The sequence below is a fragment of the Rhyacophila brunnea genome, unplaced genomic scaffold, assembly GCF_057557595.1.
Source record: "Rhyacophila brunnea isolate RB1 unplaced genomic scaffold, BYU_Rbru_1.0 scaffold_14, whole genome shotgun sequence".
Classification (NCBI taxonomy): Eukaryota; Metazoa; Arthropoda; class Insecta; order Trichoptera; family Rhyacophilidae; genus Rhyacophila; species Rhyacophila brunnea.
In genome coordinates, this window is record NW_028232796.1 from 24,946,133 (window position 1) to 24,962,423 (window position 16,291).

A 16,291-nucleotide genomic window follows, 5' to 3' on the forward strand; every position below is an offset into this window, starting at 1 on the left:
GGATGTTTATTACAAAGCTGCCAGACTACAAATTTGATAATTCCATTTCTATAAATCGATCATTCGTTCAAAAATGTAGTTTAAATGGATTAATAAGACAAAATTAAAAAAAGTGATTATATTATCATCATAAGCTGGGGTCGGTCCACTGCTGAATGAAGGCGTCTCCTAGCACCGCCCATTTCTCTGTCTCGGTTTCATTTAGGTATATTATATTATGATCCTAATTTTACTTGCAAGAAAACGTTTTATTACATGAAATGAAAATTTGACGGTGCTTGAATTTTCCGAAAATATGAACGTATTTTTCTAATTTTATAAAAATAAGTCTGTTGAAGTAACTTACTTCCACGAGACAGAGTGATAAATCTTGAGAATTTCATGAACCCTGATCAGTACTTTATACTGTAGATCAGTACTGTATTTTTATCACTAACTAATATTACGTTATAATCCCCCATTACTCTCTCGGATCTCTTCGGGGGATGGCGGAGACTGCCGCGTGGAGAGAATAGTAGAATGCATCCTTTATCTGCGCATCGGCATCCTCAGTGGGGCCGTAGCACTGAAAGACGGCCAAGGAGCTATCAGGCGTCTTGAAGGAGGCACGTATCAGTCTCTCCGAGATTGGTTCCCATTTCACGAGGCAACGGGCCGCTCTCTTTGACATCAATACTGCCACTCCCTGGCAATGATATTGCTCCTGACCTGAGTAGACAATAGAGTAACCCTCAATCAGCTTTCTCCCGGCTCCTTTCCAGCGCACTTCGCTCAGCCCTAGGATGTCCACACCATAGGTGTGCATGATGCGTGTGGCGTGCAGGTCCTTTCCGGGGGTACGCAGGGTGCGAACATTATATATTGTCACAATGCGCATACTCGAGTTGTTAGACAGGATTACTCTATTTGTTTCATTGTCCATTTCCATGCAAGGTTGTCGTTTTACAGAGCCGGTTGTCGTCCGAGGCTGCTGTGAAGGTGTTGTGTTAATCTGTTTCGTTTAAGGAGGCAAGGTGATTAGCCCAGCGCTCCCGAGGCCTGAGCCACGAGGGCCTAAGGGTCGGCTCGACCGGGTTTTTCTGTCGGGGATTTCCTTCCCTTAGCCAGAACGCCAGTTTTATGGCGCCGATCTCTCGCCCTTCGCCCCCTGCTGTTAGCTACAGCTTACGCTGCATTTCCCGGAAGTCGCCGCGGGGAGGCCAGCAGATGGGACTTGCTGGCAGTTTGGCATTTCCCAACATTTGCTATGAACACATCTACTGGCGTCAATGTGTCCACTTGGGGCCGACCAGCCGTTGACCACACAATGGAATTATAATGCGAGAGTAGGGGCAGACCCAGTGCTTGGCCCACGGTGATGGGACGACACGGCCTCGGTGACCCCAACGATAATGGTGAGTGGCTCATAGAATTCGCCACTCTGAACGAGCTCGCCATCGGAGACACTGTTTTTCCCCACAAAGACATTCACAAAATATATACGAGGACGTCTCGTATATATTTCGACAGACGCACTAGGACGCAGATTGACCACTTCTTGTACAGCTTGAAGCACCGAAAGGAACTTATCGACGTGCGTACTTACAGAGGCGCCGATATCCATAGCGATCATGAGTTACTCATTGGAAACATCCGAGTAAAACTCAGTCACCAGGCGAGGACTCCAAAGCGCGAAAAAATTGACGTTGAGAAGCTCCGACGCCGTAGAATTCGGATCGACTTCGAAACTGCTGTACGAGATAGTGTAGATCGTATCTACGAGTGGCACCCATCTGAATCCGACCTCATTTAGGCGGACTGGAGCTTCATAAAGAGTGCGATTGTGTTGCCCCGTACTGTCCTTGGTACCAGAAGGAGTGAGCAGCCAAAGTGGATGTCTGACGAAACGTGGGTTGAAATTGGAAAACGAGCCAGGCTGAAAGCCCTGAGAGATAAAGAGACAGACCCCGACCGAACCGAGGACCGCTGATCAGACCAGACCCAAGACAGGGTAGTAAAACGATCCGTGCGGTTGGACAAGCGCAATTTTATGAACTGGCAAATTGAAGCGGCAGAGGAGGCAGCAAGCAGAAATGACACCAGGAAACTCTTCCGAATCACCCGTGAAGTCTGCGGCAGGTGACCACCGACTCCCGGAGCCATTCGTGGTCCCAGTAGAGCAATAGAGTCTGACGCAGAATGGGTCAAGAAGATTTGGAAGAATCATTTCTGCGGAGTGCTGAACCGCCCACCCCCTTTGGATCCTTTTGACATACCTGCAGAAGCTTTACTTTTGGACATTCCCCGAGCGACCGACATTTCCGATTGCCCGCCCACGCACACTCAGATAAAATCGGGTGTGAAAAGGCTCAAGAACGGAAAGGCGCCGGGGGAGACGAGGTTCATCCTGAATTCCTCAAGTACAGCTTGACAACATGACAAAAGTGTGGGAAGAAGAGCGCTGTCCAAGGGACTGGGTGAACGGTGAAATCATCTCACTTCATAAAAAAGGTGACCCTCTAAGCTGCGACAATTACCGAGGCATTATGCTACTCAGTGTTCCGGGAAAGATTTTGGCAAACATCCTCTTGATGAGAATAAGGGACCCAATAATGCACGTCCTCAGGAAAAACCAAGCCGGGTTTCTACCTGGTCGAGCATGTGCAGACCAAATCCACAACCTTCGATGTCTTCTCCAGCAGAGCCATGAGCTGAACAGTCCGATGGCTTGCTGCTTTGTGGATTATGAGAAGGCTTTCGACAGTCCGCACCGCCCCTCCCTCTGGATGATACTAGGAGTATACGGGATCCCTTCCAAGATCATTTCCATAATCAAAAGCCTGCACGAGAATAGCGAATGCTGCGTCAGAATTGGAGACACTGTCACGGAACGGTTCGGGGTCACGACCGAAGTCAGACAGGGTTGTGTCCTTGCTCCGTTTCTCTTCATCATTCTCTTTGACTTTATAGTACGGAAGTCAATACCACCCGACCGAGGCATACTTGTTACCCCCACGGTGAAGCTATGCGACCTTGAATACGCCGATGACGCTGTCCTATTCGACAACTCAATCGAGGGCATTAAAGAGACAATCGACAGGTTGTATAACAACTCCTCTCGCGTTGGTTTGAAAATTAACGCGAAGAAAACCAACGTCTTGTGGAATAGCACCTGTCCTGATCCAGATTTCCCTCTGATTAGCGACGGACAAAACATCGAGAGCGTCGACAGCTTCAAGTACGTGGGGGTACACATTACGGGAGATGGCATTTTGCAGAAAGAGCTCGCTATCCGAATGGGAATGGCTGGAGCAACATTTAACTCGATGCGGAATGTCTGGGACTGACGATTGTACTCCAAATGAACCAAATGCCGCCTATTCGACGCTTGCATTTTGACGGTGCTTCTTTACGGTAGTGAATCATGGCACCTTACGAAGGTTCAGAGCAACCGTATACTGAGCTTCGAAAACAGATGTTTGCGACGAATACTGGGTGTGCGGTGGTATGACTTTAGGAGCAACGAGGAGATAAGACACCAAGCAGCCTCTCATCACGCTGAAAGTGCAGAGGCGACGTTGGATCTGGCTCGGCCACGTGCTGCGGATGCCAGAAGAGAACTTCAACCTGGCTTGCCTGTTCTTCAAGCCGACCGGATTCCGGCGTCCTGGAAGGCCACTAAATACAATCTACAGAGTGTATACGGCGGAGCTACGGGATGCTGGTTTGACCTGGAACGAAGCAAGAAGACTGGCGAGCGACAGGGATTCTTGGAGGCGCCGCGTGGTGTTCATATGCTTCAGTTAAGGGGCGGATATGGCAAAAGAAGAATATTACGTACTTTTGGTTGCAAAATTTTATACCTATATTTCATTTTGAAAAAAAATATTTAGTCTATATTATTGTCTATGGTTTAGACATATAGTATATTAGTCTATGGTTTAGACATATTAGTATATTAGTCTATGGTTTAGACTATTATTTAGTCTATACTCTATAGTCTGACAAGAAGTCGAAGAAGTGTCAAACGTCAAACTCAAAAGCCATGGCGGAGAAACAATATGGGATATCGGCGAAAGAAATGGAGATTTTGCAAGATCAAGCTGCACGAAGAGCTCTCAATAGAAAGGAGTTTTTAAAGAAATCATCTAATCCTTATTTATATAGTAGTGGACACGACGGATATGTGGTATTTAAGCAAATATATTAATTATTATGTAACATGTTCCTTGGTGTTTACTAGACATTTTTTTTAAAACTAAATTTGATTGGTACCTAGTTAATAATACTAATGGAATTGGTAGTTTATAACACTCTGGCCGAATTGTGAAATGACATCTTTTCACTAATTTATGCTGTTGTTAATAGTATAAAAGATTCACAGGTTATAACTCAATAGACAGTGTGCATTGGCGGCTCTAACAACAGTCAGATAGTGGGTTGGAGCAGTGGCGACTCCTCTAATACCATGCAAATGCAACACACTGCCGAACTCCAGATTATCCATGCATGAATTAAATTTTAGTAAAAATTGCTCGTTTCATAAACATGAAGCTTGCTTTCATGTTTCTTCTTCTTCGACCATGTCCGATCCTAATAGGATCAAATGGGCCTCCACAGAGTAGAGGTTTGTATTAACAGATTTTGTTTTTACGAGAAATGGATGTCAGCCACTTGCTCAACCTATCAGGTCCATACCCTGACTCACACATATTGAAAAATAATGTGTACTTGCCAGACCCAAGATTCGAACCTGGGACCCACGTCATGATAACTCAAATATGTAATCTTCCTGTTGATTATTACAACCAGAAATCAGCACAGATGGATCTTTGAAGATTGGTTCAAAACTAAATGGGTTCCAGAATTCAGATTTTTTTTGAAAAGTATGCTTCAAGCTTACAAATGTTTCTTCTCATCTAAATGAAAGCATATTGAAAACGGATGACGGCCTTATGGTTGCAAAATTTTTACCACCAAATATTACATCTTATAGCGCGGGCGCCTTCAAATACTTCCTTTTTCACTCATCGGATGTCGCATACCGCACCATCCGGGTGCTCCCACCATAGCATGCAGATGTTATCACATAGACGGCAGAGAAGGGGTCGCCTATTTGACTATAAAGCGACGCTTGGCCTTCAGATATCAATTAGAAATGAGTCGATGTCATCTCTCTCCATTTTCGAAAGTGACAAGCACGCTGTCACTTTTCTTCTTTGTGGTTTTTTTCGTCTGGATTCAGGATTTGGAGGTGGACAAATAATACACCGGAATTGTGATCAGAAACGGCGAGCTTTATTTAAGTTAATTATATACTAAATGGTTACATTTATAATAATTTATTTTATGCGGAAGACGAAACGTGCGTGTTTACTTTCTGGCCGTCTGGGACGTATTATTCGCCATCTTGTGTTTCGCTTTCAACGAGAGCGTTGTCGAGAAACGGCGACGTTGCAAATATTTTTCAACGGTTGTAATCTACGGCATTGCCGGATCTATTATTATTTATTTTCGTAACCAACCCTTACTATTTGTTGGATTTGATTCCGACTCGGGCCTCTCCAGATACAGAGACATCCCCAAATGGGGATCATTCGGGGGTGTAACATCGAGCTAATTCACCTAGTTCACTACAGCAGTCTTACTTGTACTCTGAAAACTGATAAGCGATTAGCCATAAGTCCTATCAGAGTCTAGTGAGCAATTCGATTAAGCTAGGTACATGGACTGACTACGCCGTAGTTCCAGTATAAATTACCTCGAACTTATTATACTCGCACATATTAAATTATTGTATTGTTACCGTATAAAAACAAATACACCGTATACTCTTCGAGACACCCATGACTTATTATTTATAAATAGAGGAAGGAAGAGGACTCCATCCCTTATAATCTTAATCTTTAATTCAACCCATGGATCACTGACATTACTGTAATGGCCTTTTTAAAAGCCTTTTTAATGAAAATGACGATTTGATTAAATTCTGGAAAAAATTACAATACTGGATGCGATGCACTGAGTTACTCAATCTTGGTTACATAAGAAATTTCAACCAAATGTAGAAGTGAAATATGCTTAAAAAAAATATTGAGGAGAGGTATGTTATCCAGGATGTTCAAATAATGAGCGACGCACAACACGAACACGGCACTGACTTCTGTTAACACTTTATTGGAATACATCGACCAATGGGAATACGCATATAACGATATATGTAATAGCTTTTAGAAAAATTCGAACTGATATTAGAAAATCATTAAAAGATTCCTGCTAACTAACCAAAATCACAGATTTTCTTAATAAATAATGAATGCGTGTAAAATAAGTTAAAATAATTGTCTGCTTTAGAAACTGTATAATATTATCTAGTATTTTAAGCATAGTTCGGATTATCCGTGTTTTTCGTTTAATCGTGCCGCCTCTCCCCACCATTAGCCCGGATAAACGGGAGTCTACTGTACATTACTTTTGTTTGGTATTATTCAGTTGATATGAAAATTATTTTTTAAATGTTTGAATATTTTTTGTTGATGTGAATTTTGACCAACGTGATGTGCGATTAATTCCCACATTTATTTTATTATGTGAATATACCTTAAATATTGTTTATTTTTTTAGTTTGATCCAGCCATTCAAAGATTCCTATCGATGAAAGTAACCCAATATGACCATTTTAAAGCGACACCAACCACTGTAAAGTATGGCTTACTGTATGCCGTCATACCGGTCGGCCTTTATGCTTGGGTGCTGTGGTACGACAGGAAGTGCAAGGAAGAAAAATTCTCAACCGGGCAGGTTGCGTACCGCGATAGGCTCTTCAAATTACAATAGACAATAACAATATATAACTTTATTAATACTGAGTCCCTGTTCTGGATGCCTACATGAAATAATTTATTATTATAAATATATATTATTTTTATGTTCTGAAATTTGCAAAATGTAAATCAATAATAGTAGAATTCAGCCATCACTTTTATTACATTTTATTTGAGTAAAATATGCCATTATGAAATTGGTTTTTTTTAAAAATCCAAATGGTTATGAAATATCAACATGAATAATGTGCACTTTTAGTAAAATTGAATAAAATGTTTTTGCCTTGAATTCCATTTTTAGCTATTGAATATTTTGATGTGTATTAAAACGTTGTAGTGAAGGCATTTGGAAATTAAATTATGTACATTATGAAACATGACAGTATTTTTATTCAGAAATATCCTTTTTATCTATTAATTTGCAAATTACAAATAATATTTGATCGTTTATCGGTCTTCCAACATCTTGTCGCGGGCGATGACTGTATCATCAAACTTGACCATGTATGTCGTACCCTGATGCCAGTGGGCGGTTACTTTGGCTGGCTGAAATAAAAACAAAATATTAATATTATGTAAACTACAAAAAGTATGAGATATTTTTAGAGATACATACATACTATTTCTGACAATTTATTGTCAAAATCATTTGTTCTTAAAAAAATTAAAACAAATGAAAGTAATATTATATTCCATGACTGAGTCAAATTCCCTTTTTTTTTAAATTAAATATGACATGGGCTACCTTCACACCCTGGAGGTGCATGTGTTCCAGATTTGAGAAATGATTTACCTTACCTATGATTTAGTACTAACATATATTTTTTTAATGATTACATTTGGATGAATTATAATCTGGAAGTGTTTTTCAACCTTTTTACTGAAGTGGTACACTTGACCCTTTGTGAAATTCCCATGGTAAGTATATCAAGCATCGACATAATAATAATGATAGATGACTCTCCCTATAAACGGAGTGAGACTCACATACGGGACACGATGCGGACTGGCGACCCTTGTTGAAACATGAGTGTGACCAGTTTTGTTGATAGATCATCGTGATTCATGTGTATATGAGCTGTCAAATAATGAACTTAATTGCACGTATCTTGTTGCATTTTCTGCCCATCGCTGTCATGGGAGCGGGTTGTTGAAAGGTTTACTGTTATGTTATTATGCTCTCTATAGGTGAAACTTAAAAGGCGGCGCATACGGACCTGTGTTGCCAACTAAAATGTGCCAGATAGTGTTAAAAAATTAGCTAGATGGCAGAAAAAAATGCTAGATTTCCTCAAAATTAAAAGATTAAGTATAGAGAAATTAGCATTTCAAAACAATAAGTCATAATTATTTTCTCAAGACCCAAGACTGAAGATTTTTTTTGTATCAGAATTAATAAAAAAGTAATAATACAACTAAAAATTAATGTAGATACAAAATTTGGTAATTTTTTTACACACAATATATATATTTACATACCTACATATTCATTTTAGCACTACAACATGCCATGAGGCCCAATGGCAATAGGATACCTAGTAATAAAAATGAAATAATCACAAACACCCAGGCTTTGAGAAAATCACATAAATATATTGTGATCTCACTGGAAATCAAATCCAGAACCCCCAGACGCATTGGACTTCAATGTATGTATGTTACTTTTAGATTATTGATAAGATATACAAAAGGCTGACATGTTGATTTTCAAGCATTCTAGCTTTTTTATGGTATGGCAGCACTCATTAAGATACTTGCGGCGTGCGTACTGGTTGAAAAACGCTAATCTAGAATATAATTCAAAGGTCCTATGAGACATGTTTCGGGACAAAGTATGCCAACATATAATTTTTAGAGTTTGTAAACGGTAGGTATTTTAAATTTTGTATAATCGAATTTGATTAGCAAAATAAATCACTTCTCGACTGAAGGTAACTCTTTCAATGTTTGTTGTCTATGGTGATATAAATATTCTTTGAAATTAATTAATATGCTTACAAATCCACTCTTTGTCAAAACAGCCTCAATAATGCCAGCATTAAAAGTGGCACAATTCAAAGATCCTTTGTCTTTTGGAACGCTGATGTATTTGTTCACCTGGAAGAAAAATAATAACATAATATATTCCATTACATTTTACAATACTGATAGAGTTCACGACCAAAAATACGGTTACAATTATAGCATTATTGTGGGAACCATTTCAGATGATACAAATAAAACAGTTGTACCTATTTTATTACATTAAAGTTTAATGTAGTTGGATATGTATAAACAAAACAAGATAATTTCAGTAGTGAAATGGCAAGAGTTAGCCAAAACTTTGGGACAGAACTAATTTATACATATTTTATCGGGTTATTTATCTGCTTTCAAAAACTTGTAGCTGTCTTGATGTCATGTATTATAAAAATTATTTCAATTAAATTATTATGTGACCATAATCATCAATTCAGTCACTCTCAATCCACTCTTGGTTAAAGGCCTCTTTTTGGTCTTTTGTTATGCCACATACTTCCGCTGATCATCTAATCCAGCGTCTCTTAACCTTTTTGATCTGCGACCAAATTTAGGGTAATAATTTTGGTTTGCGACCCAAGATAAAATAAATAAAATAGTACGTACTGACAAAAATTTATTTTATTTTAGTAATACTAAATACAGTTTTGGTAAACAACGTTTGATCCTATTAATGTGAACCTTGGCATTGGATAAGTTTTGAGAGCTCATTAAAGTTTGGTGTTATATTACACAGGCTGCATCTTAGGTCTCTTTCTAGTTACATTCTATTTCGAAATTTAGATTTCATTACACTCAAAGCAGAAAATCTTGATTTGCACATGTATATCCAAACAGTGTTGCCAGAATATTGTTTTGTTGAGAATATTTCGCGACCCACTGTACCAATCGACCCATAGGTTAAAATACGATTATCTAATCAATCCAGCATGCTCATAGTTGTATTATAGATATTTTAATATCTTTTAGGTACTATTGGATGGTGAGATTTCTCCAGTGATGATCTGTTTTTTGAGCGATATAGCCTGTTCATATCTAGAAGATTTTTACGCTTTGTATTATAGCCAACAACACTATTGCTTTCTCTTTTACTCATTTCAATCACTACACTGTATGCTCAACATGTGTATTACCATATTGCAATGTGCTATTCTTCGTATTTGAACCTCTTAAACGTAAGGTCAATATTTCGCACTCGTATATTAGTTTTGGAAGAACACATTGATTAAACACTTCACATTTCAAGGATAGTGATAAATCACCCTTGCATATTTTATTCAGAACTCTCCCAAAAATGCTTGCACCAGTTAGATGAAACCAGCTAAACTCATCAATCAATTTAAGCCCGAGAGTGAATATCTTGAGTGTAAGAAGACTCACAAGGACACGTCGAATTGTTAAATGCAATGGATCTTCATAATTTAGGAGCTTATTATACTTATTAATTAAGGAACCCCTGTATGCTCTAGTTGCCGATCCATTTTATTTTTTCACATAAATTAATAAAAATGAGAAAGATTGGAAAAAAACAATGCTTCGCACTTTTAACAAAGTAATTCCACCATGATCTCATACGTTTTACGGCAGTTTCATATTTGGCTGACTAATTAGATTTATGAAGCGGAAAAGCCATAAGTACGCCATGATTATTTGCTTTACTATTTTAATTCTCGCTAATCCGTTCATTAAGTCTTTACTATCAGAAACAGCAATCTCATTAAATTCACATTATTATTTATATTACAATATTATTTACTCCATTAAACTTATGTATTTCCAAGATTGAACGTAGATATACAATATTAACAATAAATGTCTTAAATAGTATAAATTATACTAGATTTATTTTTGACCGATTTTATCAATGTTATTTGTAGATTTAAAATTTTTATATTAAGGGGGGACATGCTCGTCGAAGGTCAAAATTGAGTTTTTATTGTATTTTCAAACCATGATCCTGGACACTCCTTAAACGTTGTAGATAATCTATTTATATAATTTTGAAGCCTTATTATCCTTTATAGTTATACAACATACGGCCGTAGCCATAAATTGACAAACTATAATTGAAGTAGTGAGTAAAATGATATTGACGCGCGTGTTTGAACATGTACCATTTAAAAAAACATAAAAAAAAAATCGGTTAGGTACATGTTCAAACACGCGCGTTAACATAATTTTACTCCCTACTTTAATTATAGTTTGTCAATTTATGGCTACGGCCGTATGTTGTAGCTTAACCACTAGGGAATGACAAAAGAAATGGCGTATTTCAAAAAAACACTACCTTATTCTTAGGTCAATAATTATTATAAAGCAATCATTATTCATAAGATGTTTATCACACTTGAATGGTCAAAGACATAGCTTATAATAAGTATCTTTAGAATCATCTTCGAATGTGTTAATCTTGCCGATTTTTTGAATAATAAAATGCCTAATTCTTGTCAAATTTGGGATCACAGAGATTATCAATATAATTTTTTATCGTCAATATTTTACAAAAATTATCTCATAATAAATTATACTAATGGTTTTATAAATGCCTTTAAAAATTAATAAATGTAAAAAATCTTAACACCACTGCACAGTTATGTACCGAAATATGACTATATTCTAAAACATTAGAGCGAGAGGTTTAAAAGAATACTATTTTATGTAACAAAAATACTTTATGCAGTCATCAAATGTTTAAAATAACTATAAAGGATAATAAGGCTTCAAAATTATATAATTAGATTATCTACAACGTTTAAGGAGTGTCCAGGATCATGGTTTGAAAATACAATAAAAACTCAATTTTGACCTTCGACGAGCATGTCCCCCCTTAACAATAGAAAAAAATGCCAATGCCAGTGTAGCTGCAGAATAATAAGCGATCAGATATCTATTGTTTATAAAAATATCAAATTACTTTGCAGTAAAATATTCCCAATCCATTTCCAGTAAACAACTCAGCTAGACCAGCAAGTCGATTAGGGGAAATAAGAGACGGTGTATTATTACATCATATCACAGCACATTATACCATTACGGTGTATGAGCTGAATAAACATTTCTCATAGTATTTTCTTACAACTGTAATAACAAATAATATTTCTTTTCGCTATTCAATTTAAAACGCTGACTCTATATTTTTTTTATTTTACAGAATTTTAACGTTAATGTGTTAATTTTTATTGTATAAATAACGAAGAACAATTTATCTCAATGTCACTCGAATCAGAGTACTTAGCTAGTAACTATCATGTATAATATACTATTGTACCGATACGCTGCTAATAAATCTCACCCCGCTACATCGTAGACTTCGTCATTATTATCATCCTCTACCTACACATCGAACACCACACTAGAGTGACCCCAACACCAGGATTGTCAAATTATAATCCCGAAATCCGGGGATTAGAATTATGGCTCGGGATTGGATTCCCTACTCACAACAGATGTGCCTGGAAGACAATTGCGGATTCGGCCATCTACAGAATTACTGTGCGAAAACATCTTCTTGGCTACGTAAGGAAGCGCTGCTGGTGACTAAATGGGAGGAGCTTGTTAGTTTATAATGGCAGTGCGGTTAAAAACGAGAGGAGCATGTTAGTTCACAGTTTTAACACATAGCCAAGAAGATGTTTTCGCACTATAACTAATAAATGACTTATTTATATGCTTTTAGGTTTAAATGTTATTAGATTATTTTATTTAACCACCAAAAATATTTTAAATAGAAGATTATTACCAACGCTTCTTTCTCGATGATATAATAAGTTCTCTCGTCATCATTAGCATGCTCCAGTTTATCTGCTTCCTTTCCAAATAGAGTCTGAAAACCGAGTACATCACTTTAATAAATTCTGGTAGCTGGTCAAGATGTAGATGTAATACACAAATTTTGGATGACACAAATATATTAAAACACGGATGAAATCAAGATGGTGCCTATAAATAAAACACCATGTATCATTTGTAATCTCCTAACATGCAAAATATTAATTTTACTGTGGCTATCAAATCTACCACACTAAAAATTCCCCAGAAAAACCCCCTAAGAGCATACTTCAGTAAAACAGCAAATAATTTTCAACTATAGGTGCGACGAAATTTCGGACTGGCTGCCAATCGGAGAGCGAAAGTCGAGCTGTGAACACGTCAATTTGTTTTGTGATGGCGTCGGGGGAATTAATTCGTAAATCGTGCAAAGATGACTAAAAAACGTTACCCATTTACTTGAAAAAGAAAACATGTCAATCAATATATTATTATTATTACTAATATAACAATAAATAGACGCATGTTGAATTTTATTTTGTTCTGGTCACGTCGTTTGCACAATCTTCACGTCACGATCGTTCTAGACCGTGCCCCAGCTGAAGTATAGCCTTAATAATTATTCAAAACTTTTAATACGTAGTATCTACACAATATCAAGAATTATATCACTCTTAATCCTTTCAACGCGGACGGCACACCTGTTGTGCTCTCATTACTTGGCTATTCGATATAATTAGCATGTTATTTAAATGTGGTAATTAAATAGTAATTAAATGCTCCGCGGTCAACAAGTTAAGTAATGTAAAAGAAATAAAAAGGAAATATGAATTTACTTCTAACTAATAGTATTTTAAAAACTGTTTTTTTTCATTCGATTTCGATTGTGATTACAAATACTTAAACTCTAAGCAATAACTAACTTAAGAATTTTTAGCCCGCGAGCACATTCTCTGTCACCGAATCTTTGAATGCATTAAGGCCGTACATCAGTTGAGGCACGGTCTAAAAAGATCGTGGCAAGGCGATGCGCGGATTGCGGGTCGCGGGTGCAAATGACGCCTGTCAAACGAAATATAATTTGTCATATAAATCCAACATACGTCCATTTTATGTTCTGTTTATTGTTCTATTAGTAACAATAATAATATATTCATTGACATGTTTTCTTTTTAAAGTAAATGGGTAACGTTTTTAGTCGTCTTTACACGATTTAAGAATTAATTGGCCCGTCGCCATCACGAAGCAAAGTGACGTGTTTCCAGCTCGACGTTTTCTCACTGAATGCGAGCGAGTCCAAAATTTCGTCGCGCCTACAGTTGAAAATTATTTGCCGTTTCACTGATGTGTCACCTTAAAGAAAAAAAGTCGAGAAATCACAAGCTTTAGATATACTTAATGTGAGTCTATTTACAATAATTCTTGTACCTTCCACAATGTCGACTTGATAAACAGCAACATGTTGAGCAACTTAATTTCTCGTTTTCCATTTCTCTCTCGCATAAAATACAGGTCAATCACTCTACTTCCAACATCCTGACCCAGTTCTGCCAACCTAAAAATCGTGAGAATGTAAAATAGAGCATATTATAATAGCAGATGTGCCATATAAAGTTTAAAAAAATAAGAATTCTAGGTACCTACATTAAGGATTTTAGCATGAACCAATTTCTAAACTTTGTAGGAAAGATATTTGTATCAATAATGATTCTTTTCTCATTATACGAATCAATATTAGTGATCAGATAATGTATCTTTATATCATAAAATAATATTATTATAAAATTTAGAAATAAGGAATGTTTAATTTCAGTAAAGATACAAGATACAGTACATTGAGCTCACGATGGTCACATATCGGCCTATAACGTTGTGGTCCCAGGCTCGAATCCTGAGTCTGGCAAGTACATAAATATGTATTGTTTTTCAATTTGTGTATGAGTCAGAGTATGTACCTAATAGGTTGAGCAAGTGGCTGACATCCATTTATCGTAAAAACAAAATTTGTTAATACAAACTTCCATAATATGATCCTATTAGGATCTCTATATCTCCTATTAGGAGGCCCATAATATGATCCTATTAGGATCAGACATGGTCGAAAGAAAGATACAGTACACCACATTTTGGTTCTGCCTGAAGTCTTTCAAGACCAAAAACCTAATACATCTACTTATGTTAGAGTTACAGTAGGTTGTATTAGATTTTGATTTGGATTTTAGTCTCGAAAGCAAAATGATAATACTGAGTAATAGCGCAATAATACATGCATGGATTTACAGGTGGCAGTACGTATTGTCGTGACGAGCAGTAGAACAATTGTGGCAAACCTTCTGGAAAAAAATACGAACTACACCACGCAGAACATTTGTCAAATGGTACCACACGACAACAATGCGTTCGCTCGCGCTTGAAGAATGAGATGGTGGAGACAGTTGGCATTTTTGTGTGTAAACAGTTATTGTCGCGATAGTAAATTTATACGCTATTATTGCCAGTAAATCCATGCATGTGTACCTTTGTTTCGTGAGATATCTGTGGTTATAGAACCTTCTCATATTATTGGCATTATAAATTTGATTCAATGTTTATTTAACTTAATATAGCAAAGATATTCGGTAAAACTTTCTATTAAGTTACCGATTGACTCATAATTTTGATGCATCTATGTCATGCTACTACTTATTAAAAATGTTCATTAAACATCGCATTTGATAAGACTAGTTAATATTTTATTTGAAATCGTTTTCTTTTATCCGCACATCAATCCCAGCTTAGAATTCATTCAACCTCAAACACTGACCAATAGAAACCACATACTGAAATTGAAATATTAGACAATTACTTATAATAGGTATCCTATAAACTTCAATAATATTTTATAGCAATTTCTTACTTATTTTGCAATTCTGGAACTGTGTATACTCGGTTTTGACAGTACTGAACAAGTTCAGAAAATAATAGAGCAAAACAGCTCAGTGATACTTCTCCCTTCCCGCGACTTAATGGTTTATCAAGAATGCTCTTCATTCTTCCAGATATTCCTATCGGGAGAAAAGGTAATGTTTAGTTGTTTGGCATTTTAAATTTATATTTTTGATTAGAGATAAATATAATATTAATATTTACATAACATACACACGAATAAAATTGATTATTGATAATCACAGTTTGACAGTGATTTGACCATAGATAATATGCTTAAAGTTTGACACTGACAGCTACATACATCAGTGTTGCCATCTTTTTCTATGCTGATTATAGTACAAAGGCGTAAAAAATATAGTATTTCTAAAAAATATATAATACAGGAACGATTTTCATCTTGAATCCTTTAAGGGGGGAAATGCTCGTCGAATGTCAAAATTGAGTTTTTATTGTATTTTCAAACCATGATCCTGGACACTCCTTAAACGTTGTAGATAATCTATTTATATAATTTTTAAGCCTTATCATCCTTTATAGTTATTTTAAACATTTGATGACTGCATAAAGTATTTTTGTTACATAAAATAGTATTCTTTTAAACCTCTCGCTCTAATGTTTTAGAATATAGTCATATTTCGGTACATAACTGTGCAGTGGTGTTAAGATTTTTTACATTTATTAATTTTTAAACGCATTTATAAAACCATTAGCATAATTTATTACGAGATAATTTTTGTAAAATATTCACGATAAAAAATTATATTGATAATCTC

General features: G+C 36.4%; 2 protein-coding genes across 3 annotated transcripts; one reads left to right on the forward strand and one right to left on the reverse strand.

The window, feature by feature from the left end:
• The first annotated feature begins 3,976 nt into the window (after positions 1-3,976).
• Positions 3,977-6,958, forward strand: ND-B15 (NADH dehydrogenase (ubiquinone) B15 subunit). Its single transcript, XM_085942086.1, has 2 exons — positions 3,977-4,168; positions 6,604-6,958. The coding sequence occupies exons 1-2, from the start codon at positions 4,025-4,027 to the stop codon at positions 6,814-6,816; spliced, it is 357 nt and encodes a 118-aa protein (XP_085798212.1). The 5' UTR covers positions 3,977-4,024; the 3' UTR covers positions 6,817-6,958.
• On the reverse strand, positions 6,907-15,769 carry Trs31 (trafficking protein particle complex subunit 31). Of its 2 annotated transcripts, none has more exons than XM_085942084.1 (6): positions 15,729-15,769; positions 15,487-15,634; positions 14,019-14,145; positions 12,562-12,645; positions 8,802-8,900; positions 6,907-7,349 (listed from the first exon to the last, which is right to left on the reverse strand). In XM_085942084.1, the coding sequence occupies exons 2-6, from the start codon at positions 15,618-15,620 to the stop codon at positions 7,251-7,253; spliced, it is 543 nt and encodes a 180-aa protein (XP_085798210.1). In that variant the 5' UTR covers positions 15,621-15,634; positions 15,729-15,769; the 3' UTR covers positions 6,907-7,250. The 2 variants fall into 2 exon arrangements, with proteins under 2 accessions (XP_085798210.1, XP_085798211.1); XM_085942085.1 differs by having other exon boundaries at positions 15,720-15,769.
• Positions 15,770-16,291: the final 522 nt, after the last annotated feature.